Source organism: Oreochromis aureus, linkage group 7 (genome assembly GCF_013358895.1).
Source record: "Oreochromis aureus strain Israel breed Guangdong linkage group 7, ZZ_aureus, whole genome shotgun sequence".
Lineage (NCBI taxonomy): Eukaryota > Metazoa > Chordata > Actinopteri > Cichliformes > Cichlidae > Oreochromis > Oreochromis aureus.
The window spans coordinates 47,591,313-47,616,070 of NC_052948.1; the positions used below are offsets into that span (position 1 = coordinate 47,591,313).

Below are 24,758 nucleotides of genomic sequence, written 5' to 3' on the forward strand. Positions count from 1 at the left end.
TTTTCTCTTTCCCTGCACCTACAGCAAGGCAGAGGGCTGCCACTTCGGAAAGGAAAAAGGAGTTTTTCTTTCCCACAGTCGCCACGTGCTTGCTCATAGGTGGTCGTCTGATTTTTCTCTCTAATATTGTGCGCTCTTTACCCTTGAGGAGAATGTTCTTGTGATTTGGTGCCAGATGGTCAATTAACCCTAGAATTGAACTGAAATGAAAAATTGATCAGAAAGTGAGAGGATTGCATAAGTAAATAATTCATTATCCTTTTTCTTTTTTGCGTTTTAAATTCACTTGTGTTGCCTATTTTGTCATGTTATTAATTTTTTTTACATGTTCTAACAATTTTTTAAAGAATCATTGATTATCCCCCAGCCAGTCTTATTGATCACCAGTGGATGTACAAGAACACAGAACCACTTTAGTATTTTGTAACAAACAAAAATTACATTTTATTTTCCTGTGATTGAAATGTATGAAATTCTTTGATCTTTTCATATGTTGCCACTTCAGTGTAGTAATGCTTGGATCACCACAATGCAATAACATTTTGGTAAATATTAGCTATTATTAATGAGTACTCCACAAAGCAATCCAGGGACCTGCACACCACCTTATGGTGGGCTGCTTCTAAACATGCCACCCCTGCTTGCTGCTGGGTAAATGTATTTTTCTCTATGTTGTAGTAGATTTTAGCCTTATCATTAATAATATTGTAAGCCAAGTAACAATTACACATATGTAAATATCAAATAAGGACACAAAAAATAAACAAAATTCCATTATTTAGTCTTTTTATTTTGTTATAAACATGACTTTCCACAAAGATTTCACATTTCATTTTTAAAGCTTTACATATTATAATACGTACGTGTAGGCTATACAGACATCTATGCATACAGAAATAAAGAGCAGTGTTGTACATTACCATACCAAGTAATAGAACACTACTTTTCCTTTCAAAAATCTAAATATCTTTGCAGATTAATACTGCAGGAGGTGTATTTACAGAAAAACATTGTCTCTGAATGAAAAAATAGAACAGTACATTCTCACTTTTGCTGTGTTTGTTTTTAAATTTAATGCTATACATATTGTAGCTTTAAAGAAAGCAGCTTAAAAATGTAGTGTTGGTTTCTATAAGGAAAAGGGAAAATACACTCACATACAAAAGATTGAGACAAAGGTTGGGCTTTCTGCAGTTTTTAACAGATAATCACAATTACTATATGGTATATCAATAGGATTGAAGAAAACAACATTTATGTGCCACAGATGATGGTTCATGTTAGACATCCAGTACAATCAGGATGATCATATAAAGTACCACGTTGAATTTTAGAATTAATTACAAAACTCAACTAAGTTCATTAGTCAGGATATTCAATAACAATTATTTGATAATCAATAGTGTGTCACTGCTCCGCCCTCAGCAAAGATATGTCTCTTACAGGAGAAGAAGATAAAAAAATAAATATACATTGTCTTGGCAATTTTTTTTTTTTTTTTTTAAGGAGTGTTAGTGCTTTTTCGTGTGTCTCAGTCCCCACCTCTTGCAACGTTCTACAACTGCCAGTTTGGGCTGTCACGTCTACTAGGTGTGCACTGAGAATACAGTGGCAGTGTCGACATACCCACTTACTGCCAGAACCCTTTCATCCTGGACCGGCAGGGCAACGGGACTGCAGGCTGTTGGCTTAGGAGTGGTAAAAGCGATGGAAGATGTGTAGCAGCTCTCGGCTGCTCCAGCCATCTCCATGCTCTCTTCTTCCACCACCTCTCTCTGGAGCAGCAGCCCATTGTCACTGTCTACCCCTTTCACTTTGCTATAATCGTCTCTCTGTCCTACCCAGGGACAGGCTTTTTCACGGCTATGGCCTGAAGGAATAGGATGGAGAAGCACTTTATTCTCCTCATTGACCCTTTGCACTTCAACGTACTCAGTCATCCGGGTGGGCAACAGCAGACCAGTGGGTGCATTCCTGTCGTTGACGGCTGAGATGTTGCGATCGCTGTGAGCCTGGAGTTGCGGGTGGACCTCTGTCTGGGGATAAGGTTGATTATTATTAAAGCAGACCTCCCAGTAGCTTGATTGGAGAGCCTCTTTGATGTAGTGGTCTGAGGATGGGGAGCCCGGAGGAAACTGGGTGTTAGAAAGGCAATGCTGTTTGTGCATCTCAAGTGAGTTGTGGGGATCCAGTGGGCTGTACGGAGTCACTGGGGAAAACACAGAAGGCCAGGTCTTAACCTTCTCACTTGATGCATCGGGGCTAACTACATCCTCATTAGCACATGGCATCGCTTCCTTCTCCCAGGCTTCTTTGGGCCCTTGTGTCTCCTTCCCAATTTGATCTCCCTCCTGATTTTGTTGCTGCTGTTCCTCTTTCGGCGCGCCACTCTTATCCATCAGCAGATTGTCACTGTCACAGCTGCCCCGGCCAGAGTCACTGTCGGATGCCAAGCCTATGGATTTCAGGCAGCCGTCATGATCCTTGCCTTTGTCGACCATCAGTTCCTGCTGTTCTGGCATATACACTTCTAAGTATTCTACCAGCAAGTCCTCATAGTTAGACGTGGTTGGTGGGAAGTCAGACACCACCAGTGCGCTGAACACCTCGTCAGACTTGCCACTCTGCACACAAACAGTAAAACTACTCAATGCAAATAGAAAGCACTATACAACTAGAAATTTTCTTCTGAATAAGAAGCCATCGAGACAGTGTTCATGATGTTACCCCCTTACCTTGAGAAGCTGCTTGTCAAAGCCTTTGATTTTAGGACCTGGGACTGGTGGCAGCATGCAGTGCTTCAGACTTTACACACAGACACACAAAAGGCTTTGTTAGCAGCAGTTAAATATCACAGATGTGATGACTATAGTCAGTATTTTATTTGCAGTATGTTACCTAAGCCCAGAATGGTTACATTATCGCATGAGCTAATAGAGTTATTTATAGTTGATTACCTGTGAGACATGTAATCAGATTTTTCTTTCCTACTAATGGAAATTTATACATGTGAATAAGATCATTCCGTGCTTTTTACAACAAAGGAAGGACTGAAGTCTGCACAGAAATATCTTTTAGTCGTGTCTGGTTTTTTACAGAACAGACTGTGAAAAATGGGCACCAGGAGTATTAATTTTTTTGAGGTAATGGGATGATTCAGCCATAAAATGTAAAGAATTTCAAATAATTTGATAGCTTAGTAATTGCAGTATTTTAGTAACAATATTCTTATGGGCAGAAATCTGTGCCATCAGAAACTGAATTTGAATAAGTTAAATTTGAATCTGAATTGTAACTTGAATAAATGCTTTTGAAAACTGAATTTGAATTAGTCGTATTTGAAATTGAATTTATGGTTTGAAAATGATCATCACTAAATTGAAATTGAATTTTATATATTGAAAATGAATTCATTTGCTTTGAAACTGCATTTCATCCTTTAAAAATTCAGCTCTCCAATAATTTCAGTTTCACTCCCACCATTCAGTTTCAGTTCTACAATTCAATTTCAGTTCCAAAATTCAGTTTTTTGGGACTTACATCCGGTTCCGGTTCAAGCGCAGATTAATAGAACTACAGACTGATAGCGTTACTGACGGAATCTACAGCGTCTTGAGCTGAATTAAGACTTCAGAAGTCATTCGTCATGTCGAATGACCAGCGGATAAACTCTCAGGTTGGTAATAAATGTATTACATGTATAAAAACAAGCGTCATGTTAACAAATGATAGCTGTACAGTAACTTTTATGCTTATTGTAGCTGTTAGCTAAAAACGCTAATTTAGCCTAGTTTGCCCTGGATTTAGCTTTGACAAACAAATATGATCGACTGTTTCTAGTAGAATTCCAAAGTTGTCATCTTGTACCCTGTCAGAGCCCTGTATGCTTGTAGAGACCCCTACAGTAGGGAAACATGCAAAACGGTGTCCAAACCTTTGTATTTGAGCTTTATTTATGTCTTACACAGCATCCCAACTCTTTAGCTAACTTAATAACTTTAGCTAAAGTGAATAGTCTAATTTATTAGTACAGCATTACTGGATCACCTCTGTTTGAAGTGATATAATATGATATACAACTATCACTGAAACAGCAAACTTTGTAAATAAACGAACAACACTTCTCATTCTCTGAACGTTTGGCCACAGCTGTAGATTACACTATCAGTGCTTGTTCACTCTTGACAATAATTACATTTCTAAATTCTCTTTGTGCATTTACAGGTAAACAATATCCAATATTTTATCTAAATGACTGCTTTGTCTTTGAAAAGGTGAAGAGCCTGAGGCCGGTGACAGTCCAGTTCTACTCCAAGTACATCCTCACGGTAGCTCACAGGACAAGGCCACATTCCTGTCCTGCCAGAAGAGAAGAGAAACTTCAGAGTCTTCATGCAGTTCAACCACACCTGTCATATTCCGTATGACAGGGGTCTCAAACTCCAGTCCTCGAGGGCCGGTGTCATGCAACTTTTCCACGTGTCCCTGGTGCAACACACCTGAATACAATTAGTAGGTTATTAGCAAGAGTATAGAACTTGACTGCATGCTGAGGTGGCAACCCCTAACCCTACCTACCTACTCAAGTAAATGTATTTGGAAACATGTACTTCTAAAATACTTTTATTGCACCATGTTCATTCACTCATGAGCTGCTGTAACGTGAATCAAATGGCTGAATTGCCAACTCAGCATGCATTCAAGTTCTATACTCTTGCTAATGATCTACTAGGTGTGTTGCAAAAGTTGCAGGACAGCGGCCCTCGAGGACTGGAGTTTGAGACCCCTGCCGTATGGTGTTCATGCAGTTTTCTACCCCACAGTTACAGCATGTCTCACTGCCTGTTCAGCATATGCAAAAATATATGATGAGTTTAAGCATGTGATGACAAAGGCCTTCCATTATGGTGTTTGTCATCATATGTCACAGACATCTGGATGATCATTTGGAATAAACTAAAAACTTGTTACTTCATCTTTTATCTTTATTATTATTATTCTTATTTTACATTTTTCATTGTTAGGCATTAGGTTTATTTATAGTAGTCCTTTCCAACTTCTTTCCCTCTTCCATGTTATTGTGTCAGCATCTATTTGGGGTTGGGAGTGGAACAGAAAGTAAGGAAATCCAAAGTGCCATTAAAACCAGGAGAGGTTCTTAAATATATATATATATATATTTTTTTTTTTTCAGAAGAAGGGATTAATTCAAAAGAAATGACCTCAATGCCATATTTTATTTAGGAACCCTAGAGAGCACTTTGCAAAATAACACATTCTTATAATTTCACCCTCAGACGAGCCAAGCTACGACTGTCAGGGAAGGTGATGTAGGTACAGAGCATGTGAGAGTGGTTAAGTTGATATGTCTTGTCTAGATGAAGGCACAAGAGGGATCAATGGCAAGGCGTAGAGATTCAGTATCTTCAGTCTTCAGTGGACACTCCATTTCTGGCACAAAACACCTGTAAAAGATGGTCGATTTAGGAGGTGACCCGACAACTTCAGCCTGTCAAACATAGCAATGGAGCAGTATGTTTAAAAAAAACCCCAACTAATTAAGCATGCACTCAGTACCCTAAGAATTATTATGATAGTTAAACAGTGATAGTTGTATATCATATATCACTTCAAACAGAGGTGATCCAGTAATGCTGTACTAATAAATTAGACTAACTATTCACTTTAGCTAAAGTTATTAAGTTAGCTAAAGAGTTGGGATGCTGTGTAAGACATAAATAAAGCTCAAATACAAAGGTTTGGACACCGTTTTGCATGTTTCCCTACTGTAGGGGTCTCTACAAGCATACAGGGCTCTGACAGGGTACAAGATGACAACTTTGGAATTCTACTAGAAACAGTCGATCATATTTGTTTGTCAAAGCTAAATCCAGGGCAAACTAGGCTAAATTAGCGTTTTTAGCTAACAGCTACAATAAGCATAAAAGTTACTGTACAGCTATCATTTGTTAACATGACGCTTGTTTTTATACATGTAATACATTTATTACCAACCTGAGAGTTTATCCGCTGGTCATTCGACATGACGAATGACTTCTGAAGTCTTAATTCAGCTCAAGACGCTGTAGATTCCCGTCAGTAACACGTTCGGTGCGCTAGTAAAATGTAGTTCTATTAATCTGCGCTTGAACCGGAACCGGATGTAAGTCCCAAAAAACTGAATTTTGGAACTGAAATTGAATTGTAGAACTGAAACTGAATGGTGGGAGTGAAACTGAAATTATTGGAGAGCTGAATTTTTAAAGGATGAAATGCAGTTTCAAAGCAAATGAATTCATTTTCAATATATAAAATTCAATTTCAATTTAGTGATGATCATTTTCAAACCATAAATTCAATTTCAAATACGACTAATTCAAATTCAGTTTTCAAAAGCATTTATTCAAGTTACAATTCAGATTCAAATTTAACTTATTCAAATTCAGTTTCTGATGGCACAGATTTCTGAAGAGTGGCTTTGGGCTTATGTAACATATGACAAAGTACAGTCATGGTAGAAAGAAAGTACATCCTTAGTCAATTCTAAGGTTTTACATATCACAATGTTAAAAAATAACATAAATCTAGTCCTTAGCAGGTCTTAAAACTCAGGTAAATGCAACCTTAGATGGACAACAACTCGTGACTTATTACACACTATAATTATTTATATAACAAAAACTAATAAAACTAATGCAATAACTTGAAGTAACTGTTTTCTTTGGGACTCTATCAATCTCTCATTTCACTGTGGAGGAATTTTGGCACCCTCTTCTCTATAGTATTGCTTCACTTCACTGAGGTTTACAGGTATTCGTTTATGCACAGCTCTTTATGGTCCATCACAGTGTTTCCGTCAGGTTGAGGTCTGGCTGGACTTTGACACTGGCCAACTGCAGCACCTTAATTCTTAATTTCTCTTTTTCAGCCATTCCGCTGTAGATTTGCTTCTGTGCTTGGGATCATTGTCCTGTTGCATGACCCAGATTCAGCCAAGCTGTCAGACAGATGGCCTCACATGTGAATACTCTGGTATACAGAGGAATTTATGATCAACCTTGACTGAAAGATACCCAGGCCCTATGGCTGCAAAGCAAGCGCAAACACATCACCTGTGTTTGACAGGTGCTATGAGGAGCTTGTACTAAAATTCTGTGTTTATTTTTCACTAAATGTGGTAGTGTGGAGCAAATCTGACAAAACTTCTGCTCGTCACACTTGCATTTGATTATCCGGAGCTGGCTGCTACTTACCGTCCTAATTGGCTTAATATTTGTTAAAAAAAATAACGACATGGTGTCGTCATTTGTCGTTGTTAATATGAGGTTGCGTTAACCTAATTTCAAGACATCATCACAGTTGTTTTGTCCTGATACATAAAAGCTTATATCTGATTGAGGGTGTACTTTCTCATTACGTTTTGAAATTGTACAGAAATAATACATTAAAATAATTAATAATAACCAGCATTTTAACAAAGCAAAGTGGTTAAGAAGATCATTGTTACCTGTGGCTATTCATGTGTATCAGCCATGTGAGGAGCAGTAAAATGAAGGCAGAAAAGACTAAAACGAGGATCCAGACAGACTTTTCCCGATGGAGATCTGAAAGATGCAACATAACAAAGTGTGGGTGCTTCAGCAGAACAACGCAGTATCCAGCATTATTTTTTCTCCCTGTGTTTAGTACCATTACATCATGCTAAAGTGAGGCAAGCAAATACTTTTCCCAAGAGGCCGCATGACAAACTGGGATTATTGTGGAGGGCCGTACCAACAAACTTATAAATATTATAATATTGAGCAGAATTCCACTTTTTGGTGCGACCGTTCAAAACAGTTCCGGTTTATCATGTGGCCCATTGGGAAAATAAATATCCTGCTCCTGTGCTAAAGGGATTATCTAATTATGCATAGATAAACTTTCTGGCAGTGAGTTATGATAACACTCCCATATGTGTGAGATATAATGATATTAACATTACATAAAGACTTTGAGGACAAGGATAAAAATACACCAGTTAGCACATGAAACAAAGAAAAAAGTAAAGCACATAAAAGGCAGTAAAGCCACAGTGATTGAAGGAATAAGATTTCTAGTGATAATTAAATTGGTTAAACTGGTTCCTTCTTTAACTTCTAATCTTCATGCTACGGTAAACTAACTGACTGCTATTTAGATTATAAGAGTAGCTCTTAACAAGAAAGTGGTTTAATATAACTTTCAAAAATTTCAACTTTTCCTTTAATAAATAAAATATATTCTATACACTATATAATAGTTAGTTAATGCAAAAGACAGTTGGTGGATGTCTTACACTCAGGAACTTTGACGTAGGAAGTGGAACTCCATTCACTCCAAAAGCCGTGATCGGGCTTACAGCGCACCTGAATAAGGTATGTACCACCTGACCGCAGGCTGAAAATGTTAAACATCTTCTGCTGGCCTGCAGCGTGATTCTGGAAACACACATAGTCAACAGAAACACACGAATCAGTCATTCTGTCAAGCTGCCAATATACAGATTTTAAATGTTAAAAAACCTGTCCTCTCACTGACACGTCATGTAGTTCCCTTACACCAGTCCAGAGCAAAGGTTTCAAATTTGAAAGGCAAATACTTCAAAGAGCATGTCACACCCTGTCATGCGCTGTGACCTACGTACCTCCCATTCGCTTTCCTCATCCTCCAACTTGACGCGGAGCTCATAGATTAGAGTGATCCAGCCAGAGCGAGTGTCAGCCTTACGAGGTGGTTCCCAAGACACTCGAAGAAAGGGCCAGCCCTGATCCTTCATTACTGTCACTTCTAGCTTTTCTGGAGGATGGGGCTGGACTGGAGCAGAAGAGAGAAAATGTGAATGAAAAACAGGGCAATAGCAAATCCAACAATGAATAAAGATTGTATTACTGAACAAAAAAACAAACAAACACACAAACAAAAAAAACAATAGGCATCAACTGGGCCTGTGAACGGCAGCAGGTGAAACCACTGCAGGGTGAATTATCAGCTGTTACACAGCAAACAAAAGGACACTCCCAGCGGATAAGCACGAGCATTGCAGGAATGACCTTCAACATATTTGTGGACCTGTGTATTATGACATATAGTAGTGATAAATGTCACTGTTTGGGCTTTACGCTATCCTCGTGGAGACACATATCTGACAATTGTGAGGTAACACAAAGAAAAAGATATGCAGATCGGGTAAGAACAAATCGACACACTTCCAGTTAAGGAGGCTCAAGGCCAAGGTGTATACTTCTCTTTTAATTTATTCTCCCTTTTTAAATATTTCATGAATATACTTTTTATTTAGAAGGATGGAACTACTTCTTACTGAAGTATTGAATTACTTGTATTAAAGTACCTTATTGCTGTTAGTGAAGTAAATGATTGTCTAAAATAACTGGACAGTGTGCAGTTTTGAAGCAGGAGAAAAGAGAGGAGATTTTCCATTGCAGTAAACAACCATGCACGCGCTCAAGTGCGACTGGCCTACACCAAAAACACATTGGAAGCTCATAAATGACAAGGGGGTGAAAGAAATGTTTGTTACAATTTCAAAACACAAGTGTGTTTTAATTTTGTTTAATTTAGCATTAGTTAATGGCGAATGAATGCTAAACTTAATTTCAGTTGATTTTGTAGATCGTGCATCAGCTAGTCCTTTAATCGCTGCAAAGGAAATTTCACTGTGGACATTAAAAGGTGACCTTTAGTGAGCAGTTACAGCATAAAGGGAGGGGGTGACTAAACTCCAAGAGCATTTGCCACAGTGTAGCGCAGTGTGCCGCCGAGCAGCTGTGGAGCTGCTTTTTTTTAATCCTTGTGGTGAAATTATGAAAACCCCTCCACCCCTGCCCTCATTCCCCTCACCAATGTAGACCACGTCTATATCCAGAGGGTCAGAGTAGGTCTTGCCCAGTGCGTTGGTGGCCACCACGGTGATGTTGTAGCTGACCCAGATAAGGGTGTTGTTCTTGTTAAAGAAGCAGGAGTTCTTCCCGGCTGTGTGGTAGTCACGGCACTCGTGCACTACGTCAGAACTGAAAGAGAGGCAGAAGAGCGGCATGTAATCACAGGTGTGCGCTTGCAATGTACTTGCACAGCCACATTAACATAACAGTGTACGTCCTCCCTATTCCTGACACTGCATGTGTGTGTGAGAGGGACAAAGGAAGACAGATGGTGAGAAAGTGGCAGCAAAATAAATGGAGGCCATTTTTTTTTTTTTACTGTTAAGCTGCTAAGATGTTGTGTTTAATTAAAAGAGACAAAGAAAATAACTTTGGTGTTGTTTTCTGTTTTAACTGCAGCTTCATATCCCAGTAGACCTGGGTGTTTTAATGAACACAACTGGGAGTGTTTGCATGTAGAACATGGGAAACATATTGTTGCTGCTGTCGCAGTAACCAGTGACGACTGGTCGGGGGACCTGTTCAGGTGCGGACACGACGAGGAAAAATATAGCCTGAGCCTCTGAATGCCCGTGAAGCTGCCTGGGACAAACTCATACGAGCTGGAGACGGAAAAAATAAATTAAATAAATAAACTTTGATTGGTTTGATTTCAGAAAAAGTGGGGAAAGTGACTCATGTCATCTCTATGGTGAGCAGAACTTACACAAACCAATTAATCAAAGTGTGTTTGTTCTGCTGCTACACACTATACCACAGTTAACTGAAAGCTCAATACAAGAAGACATCAAAAGAATTAAAAACAATAAAGAAATACCACACCAATAATGTAACGTTATAATGGTATTACTTTGATCTATTTATAGAGTTACTGAAAGAAGCACATGTGATGTGTCAGGAAGCCATGGCAAAACTGACTAAGTGGAAAAACCTGTCCTAATAAATCTGCGCCATAAAGCGTTTTAGGCAGAACATTAAGTGCAAGTTCATCAAATTAAAATATTGATGTTTAAATGTAAGTTTCTTAAAGAAAACTTTGGGTACATACATGTTTGCAAGCTGCACAATTAAGACATGATATGTGCGCAGTGAAACCCGCCCCGGCACATACCAAACCAAACAAACAGGCACACCTCTGCTGCACCTGCAATACTACAACATGTATGGCGGAACAAAACAGGAAAGTTGACGTTAAAGGGGGAGAATCTCAAGAGCGGTGGGGACTCAGAGCTTCTTCGTGTAGTTTAAAGAGCCAGTCTGTGATTTTTTTTTTCTCAGTCCAAACACCAGCAGAGATTGGAAGCCACTGACACGAGGCAAAAAGCTCCCGGACTGAAAGAGGCAATATATGTTTCTCCTGCGAATGGATGGATGGTTAAGGGGTGGACTTGTTTTTGGCAGGGAGCAGCGACAGACTAGATTTGTGTCACCTTCAGGCCTTTATGCTAAGCTAATCAGAGCCTTAGTAACAGATATGAGGAACATTAACTTTGCCCTCCTCTGTTTGTTATGTTTGTTATGTTTAGGTCAGGCTAGACTTGTTCTCCCTGTTTTCTTTTCCTCTTTGCTCTCAGGTTGAGTTGTGGGCGGATTGCTGCTCATGGGTGGAGCTGTATTTTACCAGACACCTGCACTGTATCATCAATGCTGTGTTCTTATGTGGTGGTAAATTCGAGTCTTATGTTTGATGTTTGTTTGCAGCTGTTTTTATTAGAGATTCCTTCTTCTTGTCCATCTGGAGTTCTTGGCAGACTAATCAAGACACTCACCTGTCAACCGTTTTAGAGTTCAAGAGCCACCACTGGGCAGTGACAGTACACCAAATCTAATTCTGAGGCTTCCTGTGGAAACAAGGACTTGCCCACTCTCCCAAGTCTCCTCAGTCGTCCTTTGATTCCAGTCTGCCTAGCAACAACCCCTCTCTCGGCCTGCTATTCACCAACCAGTTACTGATTTTGTGGACTTTGTAAATAAACCTTTTAACTTCTAACTGAGTTTGCTCTCCGGGTCCAGCCACAGAAAAACCTTGACAGAACGATGTAGACAACCCATGGACGCAGCAGACTGTGTTAGGTGAACATGAGAAGGCTTTGACATCTATAGTTCAGCAGCTACGTGAAACACATCAGTGGGTAGAACAGATGGGTAATGCACTGTAAATAATTCACTCCAAACTGTCACCTTCTCCCATCCCGGAAGCACCAGTTCAGGTCAGTGTGCCCTCTCCTGATGCAGTTGCCTTTTCACAGCCATCTCCATCTCACCTGAACTATCTGGTGGAGAGCCAGGTCACTGGGGTGGATTTTTGCTTTGGTACTCGCTACTGTTTCAGTGCTCTCCACGGGCCTTCTCAAACGATTATTCACAAAACAGTACTTCTAAGGGTCTGGGCACTCAAAAACACTAAAGCATATTTACTTTGAAACCCTATAGAGTCTGTGTCCTACACACAGTTCATTAAGGATTTCAAGTTAGCCTTTGAACACTCTCTCCATGAGGAAGAAGCAGCTTGACATGTATTCAGCATACATCAAAGTCTGTAGGAGAGTTTCTGCTGAGTTCAGGGTAATGGCTGAGACAGGGTTGCAAGAAAAAGCCCTAAGATGGACATTTTATGACATCCTTAATGAGCAAATGAAGAATGAATTGGCCTCTCGCGATAAATCAAATTGTTTTGAGGAATTATAGCCCTTGCTGACCTTATCGATAACCACGTCAGAGAACGCGTACAAGAAAAAAGACACGGCACTCACTTGCGTCTTCCCTCAAGCCGTCTATACAATCTCTGCGGTTCTGAACACCTCGCCATGGATAAATACATCAAGGACTCCCTTGACAATGGCATCGTTCAACCGTTCTCCACTCCAGTGGGTACAGGTTTCTTCTTTGTAGAGAAAAAAGAGATTCGGCAACCCTGCATCGACTATGAGGGTTAAATCAAATCACTGTAAAAAATAAGTATCCTTTTCCCTTAATCACCTCAGCCTGTGAGCCACAGCATTCACAAAATTAGATCAACGTAATGCTAATCATTTGTTCCACGTCCGGGAGGAGGATGAATGGAAGACGGTATTTAACATTCCATTAGGTCACTATATCTGGTCATGCCATTTAGTTGAACTAATGCCCCCACTGTCTTTCAAGCCCTGACCAATGATGTCTTAAGAGATGTCTGAAACATTTTTTTGTTTGTTTTTTGGATGATACCTTGAGACCCTAGAAGAACATCATGTCTCCGCAAGCAGGTACTACAGAGACTACTTTAAAACAAACTCTTCGTTAAGGCCAAAAAATGTGGAATTTATGCTAGCCATGTGAAGCCATGTGAAGCTGTAACTGACAGGCCTGTCTCCACATCCTGGAAACAGCTACAACGGTTCCTTAGATGTGCAGACTTTAAATGCTGCTTCATCAGGAATTACAGCCAAGCTGAAAAACCCGACTCACTTCCTCTTCCAGGCCATTTAAATGAAATGGAAGTAGGAAGCAGATCAAACATTTTCAAAGGTTTGACTGACCCATCCCGATCTGTCAAAACAATTCATTATTGAAGGGGGTCTCTCGGAGGCGGCTGTCCTGTGCTAATGTACTGAACCTGATGGTAAGCTGCATGCCTTCTTTTCTTGGCATTTGCCTCCAGCAGAAAAAAACTATAACGTAGGCAACCGAAAGTTACTTTGCTATCAAAATAGCTTCAGAGGAGTGGCCACACTGGCCGAGAGAGCTGAAATACTATTTATTGTATTGACTGATCATAAAAACCTAGTTTATCTCCAAAGTGCTAAATGACTCAGCTCAAGACAAGCAAAGTGGCAACTGTTCTTTATATGTATGGCTTTATTTCAACTTAACCATAATTTATCTACCTGGCTCCTGAAATGTGAAACCTGATGCTTTGTCTCGTCAATTCTCCACAGACTCAGACCCTGTTGAACCAGAACTCATCTTACCTCCATCCTGTGTCATTGTAGTTAGTCTTTATTATTAGCCTGCCTCCCTCAGAGGGAAACAGAGTAATTTCAGTTCATCTCTAAAGCTTGGAAAACATTTTGTGAGGCCCTAGGTGCCAGCACTAGGCTAACCTCACCCTGACAATCTTCTTTTTTTTTTTTAAGTTAAAGAGCCACTGCTGGATAGTCACAGTTTTAATCACGTGACTTCCTCCGAAAAAAAGGAATTACCTGAAAATCACCTGCCGGACCACTCTCCAACAATCTCCTCAGCCTCCCTCAGTTTCATGCCTGCCTGCCAATAACCAGTTTCTCAGTCCGACTTTCACTGGTGACAAGTAAACACTCAAAGACAATTGCCTCTGAGCTACTGCAGTCAGATTCACTCTGCCCAGCTTTGCTAATTCCCTTTGTTAATCTCCCCACATCGTTCAAGAATATCGAGTTCATCTCCCAAACTCATCAGCCAGGTACTGATTTTGTATACTTTGTACATAAACCTTTTAAACTTAATGGTACTTGTCTGATTCCCTCTGAGTCCAGCCACAGTAAAACCATGACGCGATGTGGCTATATGCTTTGCATATCAGGAGTTCAGTATCATTCTTGTCACTGTGTGGCTCAGTTTGTATCAGGCTTTTCACATGCAGCACATGCAGCCTAACATACAATATAGGTTGTGTTCATTTTTCCTCTGTTATTTTATGGGAGGGGGGGGTTATTGGGTTTTTTGGTATTTTTTTTTGCCTTTTTATATTCCTGTCAGTTTGACTTCCTTTGTTGGTTTTCCTGCCTTTTGAAATGTTTGCCTTGCCCTCATTAGTATCACTTGTTTTAAGCTAAAGTACCTGTTTCCAATTAGTCTTCTCTACTCATAGTAGATTATTTTTTTTCTTTTCACAGTTAGTGTCCCAGTGTTCTCCAGTCTTAATAGTATTCCTCATGACACCCTTATTAACCATGCATGACCACGGCCTGCCTGGATCATTTACAAAGTGTGTTTTCACTTTGTAGTTAAATAAGCTAGTACTTCCACTCCTTCTCTGTACATCTGTATCAACCTTGAAGTATTTTAAAATCCATGTTCACGGGCACCTCTTAGCACTTTGCAATCTTTATCCTCTTACACCGTTTGGATTGCTGCCATTTAATAAACCACAAACAAGAACATCCCATTGTGCCAGCTGTAGTGATGGAGCGCTTCTTTGTATTAATATGAAAAATAGTTATTTTTAACAATTGCCAAGTACTTACACTTCCCTTTATAATACATTATGCAAAGGGCCCTGATATACTAATATTATGATCTGTGAACTAAAAAAAGAACTATTACTCACTGTTTGTGGCTACCAGATAACATGAACTAAAATTAAAACAAGCTTAGGCGCTTCTGCGTGAGTTTCTCACCCTTCTTTTCGATAGTAGAGAGCGTATGTAGTAGGCAGTCCCCCATCAGATCCCGGCTTCCACCAGCATGTGAAGGTCTCTTTCTCTGGAGAACGGCATTTGAGCTCTGTGGGCTTGCCAGGTAAGCTATAATCTAAAGACAGATATTAGATGGAAACAAGGAAACATAGGAATTTACCAGACTACATCCTAAACAGTGTGTCAGCATAAGCAATGAAAAAAGGCGCAACTTTAAATTACATGAGAAGATGAAAGAAATAAAACTTTAATGTGAGTTGAGAGTAATACGAAACAAAAAAATATCCACAGATGAAACTCAGTATTGCTTAGTGCTTATTAATTATGCAGATCTGGCTTGTGTGTTAACCAGCTACATCACACCTCTCGGATATCTTAGCTCATTTTCAGAAACCTAAGAAGATGCTAAGACTGAGTTTCAAGCCAAAACACTTACGTGTTCCGTCTGTGTGCGGCACAAAGGCTGGCAGCAACAACAGCAGGAGAACTTCTCCGACTTTCGTCATCATTGCACCACAAAACCTTGTTGGGCTGAAAAAAACGAGAGAAGGAAAGGAAGGAAGAAAGGTGAAGACGGAGGAATTGTCTGATCTGCCCTCTGGACAAATCAGTTGACCCACAATGTTGATTGCACATCTTGTATTGAGTTACAACACACTTGAATGACAAACAAAAACTGGAACACGCAGCCCGTGTGGTTTCTTATTGTGACACTAGCCTGTTTGGCGGTGAAGTGTTACATGCAGTGCTAAAATTAGTTCAAAGCCCTTCGCATTTAGAAACAGACGGTGTGAAAAGATTTTAACCACAGGTGAAATAACTTTATAGTCAGTAGCAAAGAAATATCCAATATTGGATACGTTGGATCAGTTTATGCTGAGAAACCATTTCAATCAGTTGCCATGAATATGAATCATAAGCCAAAATGGTAAACAAAGTATCTGAGTAAATTGAAGAGTAAAAAACTGATGAAAGACGAAACACCTTCTAGAGGATAATGTGCTGTTTCACTAAGGATTAAAAAAAAGCATCCACTCTGTCTCTGACTACCTCTACCAGCTGGCACACGCAGCGTAACTGATTGCATAACCTGTGGTCGGGCTTTTGCCCCGACAACACACACAGCAGGAGGCTGATTTGCCTTGCTGGAGACTGGCTCGACTCATCTTCTCATGACTGGAAAATCTGCATTTGCTTCGCCATGTGCTGATGTAGTATCAGTTATTACTCTGCATGACCCTTTATCTCTAAAGCCATTGGACGGCGGGGGTAGGGTAGATGCAGGAGGTATTAGTTAGAGGTTAAATAGATGGGAGAGCTAATGTTGCATGAGCGATAAGGCTGACAGAATAAAAAACAACACTCCCCTCACATGTTATCTCACATGCTACCTCCCTTTTCTTTCATTGCTGGGCCTGTAGAGTTGTTAAGCCAGGATTTGACATGTCAAATGCAAGGATCCTTTGACCACCCCCCCAATCCCCAGTACATCCAAGAAAAAGATCAAATATAAAGAGGGGCATGATTAGACTTGAAGTGTTTTTTGTGTGTGTTTTTTTAAGGGAGCACCTGATGCAGTTTAGCCTGAGCATATGCAAATATATGAAAATGACACTTTTTCTTCAACACAAAGCTCTGAAAAACTACTAAAAAGGGAGATTCAAAAATGAGAAAATTTGTTTGAGGGAGGCGTGCAACCTGCTTCTTATTTGCATGTGAAAAAAAAAAAAAAACAGGACAAAAGCCCGTTGAGCCATTATCCTTGTTCTTGCAGCATACAACAGAAACTATGAAGTGCTTTTATAAATTCAATTTTTAAGCCAGACTGTTCTTTGATTAGATTTTTTTTTAAAATCAAGAATATAAAATAACCATTTCCTTAGAAAGTGTCAAAACGGAGCTGTTTGCTTTAAAAGGTGCCGCCTTGACTCAAGAGAGTTCCTAGATGTGCGTGGCATGTTTGCCGTCACCTTGACATGTCATGACATGATGTGAAGTACTTCGCTGCGCATGCTTTAATGCGCCAACAGTGAGCGTGGGTGGAAACATGAGAGCCCTGCAATAAAATTGCATACATGCTATTTCTAAGAATGACAACGTAACACACGCCGTGAAAAACGCAAAACTGGACAAGCACAGACACAGACTGACTTTTTTCCTCATGAAAGTCGTCAAGTTTTTTAATGGCATGTGTTTCACAACAGGTAAATTCTACATTAATGATGTGCTGAGGTGTAAGGCGCAGGTGTGCTTGGGCATGTGCTGTCATATTATGTGTAGTGGTATGCTAACTTAAATCTGACTTCTATTCAATTATCACGGCCTCATCGCAATTAAAAAAAATCTAAGGGTGTCTGTTTTTTTAGCAGCAACAACCTACAGTATTACTAACTTGTTACTAACTTTAAAAAAAATTATTATTATTATGGTGCCTTCATTTTACTAACGTCACCATGATCTGATAATTGGCATTAAGATCAAGGCACTGGATTAGCCTCCTGCTGCATATAGCCTTCTTACATAACCAATAGTCCAAACTGAATAAGCTGCTAAGCTGGAAAAGTGCTGGCCAACAGAGTGAAGCTCTTCCCTCAATATTACTGAATAATCCTCACTGTATGGATTCACTGTGTGTTTCGAGATAAACAAACAAACAAACAAAAACTTGTACCACCACATTTATGAATTTTAAAGTTTGCTGTAGTACTTTTTAACACTACAGTAGTACTGTTATTAATATAATTTCTGATTATGACGAGACCTGCATCATGCATTAAGGAAAAAACAGCATTCGAGTCACTAACATGTAATGTAACATTAAAAAAAAATGCTGCACGTCTTGAGAAAGAAACCCAGACATGTCTGTTCGTGATCTGTAAATAAGTAACTACATTTACTGTCGACCTCTAAGGTAAAAAGGCAAACGTGCAGAGAAGTGGTAGAGTTGCTGTTGTGCATAAAGTTTCATTTAAAAAATTGAAATAAAATGAAAAGCTGGGAAATCAATGCCAGATAAACCTTCTGTTAGTTTTAGCGTGATCTGCACATGCAATGTAAACATGAGGCATGACAAAAATATCCCAAATCACTCAGCCGGGTCACTGTGAAACTGGATTCATGCTAGAGATTATAAATCATTCAGGATTTTGTTTGTCAGCAGTCTTCCAGTGTCATGGTACACGTGCTGGATGATGAGGTGGTAAAATGCGAGCAGTGAAGCATCGTCTGATGTGGTCGTACAACAGCTCCACAGCACAACAGCTCACCTTTGCACAGCTGATGAATAAAGAACATTTCTTTCTTATGCAGGGTCACACTATTCTCAAGAGACCTGACCGACACAGCTGAGCTATGGGAGACGTGTTTCTGGGAACCTGTTTTTCTCTCCTGGAAGGTTATAGAGATTGAGCATGCAAAGTGCACAACATATCTTCAATCATTTACTATGCATCCACTTATGTCCCTATTTAGAAAATAACAATTTCCCTTCCTTGGGCCGTAAGCATGTCTGCGGAGGCACTAATACATTTGAGCGTTTTGGGGCAGTATCGTTGAGATGATATCGATTTAACAAGCCTGCAGGTTTGCCATGATCTAGCTCGCAAAGTTAATTATCTTTGTAAAAGGATAATAAACTGTACAGTACAATTTGTATTTCTGACCATGACTTACTGCACAGTCTGGGTGAAGAATATATAAAAAAGATACCGTAAATCACTCAGATTGCATTCCTGCTCAGACTGGAACAGACCAAACACACTTCCTGGTACTGAAGTAAAACCGGTTTGAACACTAGTTCCAGTGGCATTCGAGGAACAATCAAGGGTAGAAACCAGCAGAAAACGACATGCAAAGTTATGTCAGAGCAGTTTTCACAGCAATTAAACAAATCTAAAAGAGACAAACTCTTACCTTAACAAAAACATGACCTTTGATCGCTTTAATTGACCTTGTTAGGACAAACTTTAAGTCACACAGTTGGCAAATTACACTGACCCGTGCTTGTGTTTAAAAAGGTTAACTGTACTGTAGGTAGCTGTTTTCAGTCCATATTTTGCCATAAATAACCAGCAGAGTGAAAGGTCTGCTGGGGATTCAGGCTTTTATTGTCATTGTGGCACTTGTGGAAAAGGTTCAAGATAACACTGAATACACTGGCAGGGCTTGAATTACACAGTAACTAGGCTATAGTGGCATCCCACTAAAATGACAGCTTGGCTTCTTCTTTTTCTTTTTAAAGAAAAACACAGAACACCAATATGGTTATTCATCACTTGAATAAAGTTACTGCAACACCTTTCACATGTATCAAAGTCCGTATTATGCTTTTTGTGTTTTTCCATGTGTTATGTGCCAAATGGAAGGTTTGGCAAAGTAAGAAAGGCCCAATCATGTGCGGAAGAACTTCTTCTTCTCTCCTAGTGAAAACACTGCTCTTTACGGGGTCTACACGTGCCCTATTTTCAGCAACTTAAAGCCATCACAGGCCGACTAACCACTGGTGATATGAAATGGGCAGGCACCATTTTCTGAAGCCAATCTTAATTTAGAGGTGACTAAATGACAAGCAGAGGGCAAATGTTAGCTACAGCGAGAATCTGGAATGCTCCCTAGCATCAAAGCATAAAACTTTTGATACGTGGATGGGCCTGAAAAGCCCACCCTCCATTACTTATTTACATGACTGTGTGACACATTTCCATAACGCCTGCTTAGCTAATCAAAGAGTGACCAGCCATCTTAACCAAAACCAGATTCAGCAAGCTGCCTCCCTGTCGAAACTTCTTCTAAGCTCCACTAATTCTAAGGTATGGGCACCTTAAATGCTCTGGTATGTACCGGCTCTTTTGCCTACTTCAAGACAGGGTGTATAGTGCATAAACTGGTGTAAAACATTTAAAATATCTTATAAAAACTCTTAGTTGTGTTTTTTTAATACAGTGTATGGAACCTGATGCGGGGGGCCTTTAACCTGCATTCTTTCTAATGGCTAACAGGGGGCAATGTTCTGGTTTCAAAAAGAAGTACGGACATTGGAAAACAAGGGAAAGTGGGAAAACAAGCCCTGCTCCATAACCTCGGTCATCGCTTTCCTAATGAATTTGTTGTCTAAATAGCCCGCAGCCCATGGATAAAGCAGGACAATCTGTAATGTGTGCTCAACGCTGGTAACTATGGGCAGTGCAGCGTCCCTCTGTTTGTCAGACAGATACACCTGTTGTTCCTAAAATTTCAAATCTGAAACACCACGACGGCAATGGCAAAAATGCTCAGCTTGAGGTGTCACAACAGCCTTTGCTAAAGGCTATTTTCATCCTCTTTTACATACACACTGTGGATGCATTAATCCATCGCTCGGAACTGGGCTTGTTGAGTGCTGCTAGGATGACTGCTTAGACCAGTGGCAGTGTCCAGTGTTTATCTGTTATCATATCAATAAAGGCAAAGCAGCTAAAACAGAACCAAAACAGTAAAACAGATCCTGCTCTCTCTCTCATTACTCTTCAGAGAAAATCCATCATGGGTTGCCTCTTTCTTTCAGGAACAGCTTTTTTTCTTTAGCTTTACTTCATTGTTGCATTATAAGGTGCTGCTTGTGTAATTGTACTTGCCTCATTTTCTTGGCCAACCTGTATCCTCTTGTGTTTTTGAGCCACTCAATTGCAGGAAAAGAGATTTAAGGACGTCAGACCACGCACTCCTCACTACCTGCAGCAATAATGATCCCACTGATCTTCGGCCTCGCTATGATAAGAAATTGGTTTGTGCGATAAGGGGGATAACATGTATTTATTGACCACTAGGGCCGCCATAGCATCTGTCTTTGAAGAGAAATATTCCTTCGAGTGTCTCCTGTGAGCTTCTATGACAAATCTAGTTGGTCTAAAGCTCCATGTTTTTAAAGGTGTAACAATTTTCTGATAGTGAAATGTCTCCTCATATACCCAAGGCATGTGTTAGACTTGATGTAGGTGGCTCTAACAGCGTTTAATTGTTTCTGCTGCCTTGTGCTTTTCTTATAGTGGGTGTATATTGACATCCCAGTGCACCTCTGCCTGGTTTCTTCTTGTGAAATATTAAAAAAAAATAAACTAAGCGGCTGGGCTGAATGCACTTGGAAAGTGGTGGGAGACCAAAATGAATGCCTAATTGGAAACTATAAGAAGTGTGTATCAGCATGTAATTCCCTTACAAAACAGCATTGGTAAAGAGATTCTGAAGGCGCTTAATTTTAGTGAGTCACCACTTATTTCGACGCCAATTACAACCTTTTCCATAGCAACAGTTGCCGCAAAAGCACCAGCTACTACTATGGATGTTAATATAAAGCCAGTCAACCATGCACCTAACATGCACACACGCACGCACACACACACACACACACACACACACACACACACACACACACACACACACACACACACACACAAATGATATCTGTTAAACTGAACAGGCTGGATCTTGGAACACTCACACTGCCCTTGCTCTTCAACTGTGATCCTTGGTTTGCAGCATGCATGACAAAAAACAGCCAAAAAGCCATAAGTGATGAAACTTACATGGACTTTATATCACAGCAGCAATCTGCACGCAATAGCTGTGGTTTTATAAAGCCTCAGTGTGGGTTGCTAATAGCGGAAAGACTCGGTGAGCTGCAGACAACTAACACTGTAATCCAGTACTGAGTTGATCAGCTTGAGGCTATAAGGGCCAGTGGCCTTCCTCACCTTTTCCTAACTAGACTTAAAGCCAATAAAGCATGGAACAGACACAGGAAACCTCATTACTCCTCTGACCCCGCGCATCATCATCATCATCATCATCATCATCATCCTCCCACACCGAGAGGGAGGACGACAATCTCAACCCCTGCGTGTCAGCTGTCAGCAAGGGAATATGTCTTCATCCAGAACTAAATCCTATTACACTCACTTTTTTATAACTCCGCAGGCAGCGCGAAGTCACTTCCACGTCACGCACACTTGTTCCCGATAATAAAATGTGGAGTAGGCAGAGAGAGCATTTATGACTTACCTGGATCGAAAGTTTTTCAGTCTCCGCCGCCGTGGCGACTTCGCTGCAGGCTCCCGGGAGAGCCGGCTTTTAGACACCGACTTGTGTCAGTGATTTAACGCGTTTCACCGACAGCTGAGGAGAGGAGCGCGCGCCGGTCAGCTCAGCCGTCCTGTCAGCGAGGTTATCGCCAACATCCACTGTGCTCTCTGCGCTGATCCCGGGTAGGGTGGGGTGTGGTATGGCAGCTCCGCCCATGTACGGTTAAGGTTGACACCACGGACCTGAGGTTTCGAGGAAGTACTACCGACTGGCAGAACAAGTTTGACATGGAGGCGTAACGACATGTAGGGGAGAAGAATAAAAGAAAAGAAAGAATGCGTTTAGTGTAAAGTCTTGAAGAAGAAGTTAATTTATGAATGTTTAATCAGTGAGAAATAAGTGCTGACAGTATTGCCTCTACCTCTCTCTCTGTCTGTCTGCCCCCCCAGTATTTGTATACGTGTTTGAGTCATCCTGAGGAATTTGGTTACATGTTATGGTTAAGGTAACTTTCCAGGAAATTAACGATCACGCAAAGCAAAATGCCCAGGTGTGTGTGTGTGTGTGTGTGTGTGTGTGTGTGTGTGTGTGTGTGTGTGTGTGTGTGTGTGTGAAGGTATACGTTTGGTGGATCCACCCTACACAAATGTATTCTGTAAAACGACATTGAATAAAACAACATGCTGTTTACAAAAAACACATGGTTCATGACGGAGACGACTGTTATTTACCTGCTGCTCATGGTGTTTGTACCTATGTTCTTTGAGTGTCATGCTTTTGTGTGTTATTATTATATTTGCATGCTTCCAGCTCCCCGTTTTTGTGTGATTGTGGTGGCGGGTATGGTAGTCCATTCTCCTGCAGCGCCCATGTGCATTCTTTTGCCTGTAGCATTCTGCCTTTTTACAAGAATGTAATATGTCTATGACTATATTTTCTAGTCACATTTTTTTTTTCTTTTTCTTTTTTTTTGCACTTTAATGAAAATCACATAAAGTGCGTCAAAGACTCGGCACTGAAGGTTTGGTAAGGGTTACTACCACACAAGTTTCAAGCTGAGGAGAGCCACGGCCTCTTTGCTGCTACCTTAGTAACTTTTACCCCCTCTGTGTATGAACAAACATTGTAAAACACATTGTGACAATCAGAACAATGTGTCCTGCTAAAACAGCGCTCGTCCTGTCCTCTCACGGGGAGCTGTAAACATTGTAAAGTCTCCCGGTAGGCTTTATTTGAAGTCCTTCTTCCCCTCTTCATAGGCGACACCATCCGCCCGTGATTCACTCTTTTAATTTATGCTCCAGCCATGTGTGAGTGGAAGATTTATCCCTACTGTTCTCTCTCTCTCTCTCTCTCTCTCTCTCTCTTTTTCCATTTTTATTAGCAGCATCACCCTCAGGCCTTTACACGGGGTCATCCTCACATAGGTTATACACAGGACGAGTCAGCTACCACTAGCTGCAAAGATTGAATGGGAAAGAACTGAGTGCATTTGTTAATTGTATAAAAAAAAAGAGTAAAAACAGAAAATTGCACAAAAGCGTGCAAATAACCCGAAAGAATGGCGCATTGTTGAAACTTTACAACAGGATGTAGCATAACCCTGAACATTATGTTCCCGCTTGAAAGACGGCAAGTATCTCTATGTGTATCTCTGCAAAAAAAGATCCCAAACCTGCCGCTGCAGCGTTTGCAGAAATGAATACACTTCGAGCGACTTTGTTTCCAAATCGACTCTGGATGCAGCGAGGATACAGACGGAGACAGGAACAGATTCCTTTAGGGATCTTTAGGGATCGTACGTGTATCCGATCATTGTCTGTTGACGTAAATTTCGTTTCTTCTCATTGTGTTTACTTTCTTGGAAACCACACCTAGAGAGATCTAACAGGCTCAGATGCCAGCCCACATGTGAGTTTATGCCAAAGATGGGGGCCAAAAGAATAGAAGGTCCTGGAAAACGGTAATGAAATAGACGCTATTGTGTATATGTCACGATAATAATATTGATAATAAAATCAAGGATCAGCAGATATTTTATACGCTTTGCATCTATTTGCATATATAAGCGTTGTGAAACCTGGGTTGTTCATGCAGTATTTTTATTCCATTTGCAACATTTCAGTGATTTTTTTCTCTTTTTGGGGGTTTCTTTTTGAGACCCTTAATATACACAAATATGTTCCATATCTGCAATCAATCACTACAACAATCCTCTCGTATTTTTCTTGCTCAACAAATGAAAACAGCATCATCATGCTTTTGGAGACATCGATGAGCTTCTGAGCGCGCTCATTCACATCAGAAAAAAACTATTTGTGAGTAATCACAGAGTAAAAGCACGCTTTGTGTTGGAGGCCTTCAAACCGAGGTAGCTTGGGAAATCTCTCTCCGTCCCTCTTTTCAG

General features: G+C 40.4%; 1 protein-coding gene across 1 annotated transcript; it reads right to left on the reverse strand.

Moving 5' to 3' along the window:
* Positions 1-769: 769 nt before the first annotated feature.
* On the reverse strand, positions 770-24,145 carry prlra (prolactin receptor a). The gene is made up of 10 exons (XM_031754510.2): positions 24,027-24,145; positions 22,331-22,619; positions 15,732-15,826; positions 15,278-15,410; positions 9,880-10,049; positions 8,666-8,835; positions 8,318-8,459; positions 7,508-7,604; positions 2,736-2,805; positions 770-2,624 (listed from the first exon to the last, which is right to left on the reverse strand). The coding sequence occupies exons 3-10, from the start codon at positions 15,802-15,804 to the stop codon at positions 1,587-1,589; spliced, it is 1,893 nt and encodes a 630-aa protein (XP_031610370.1). The 5' UTR covers positions 15,805-15,826; positions 22,331-22,619; positions 24,027-24,145; the 3' UTR covers positions 770-1,586.
* Between the last annotated feature and the right edge of the window lie 613 nt (positions 24,146-24,758).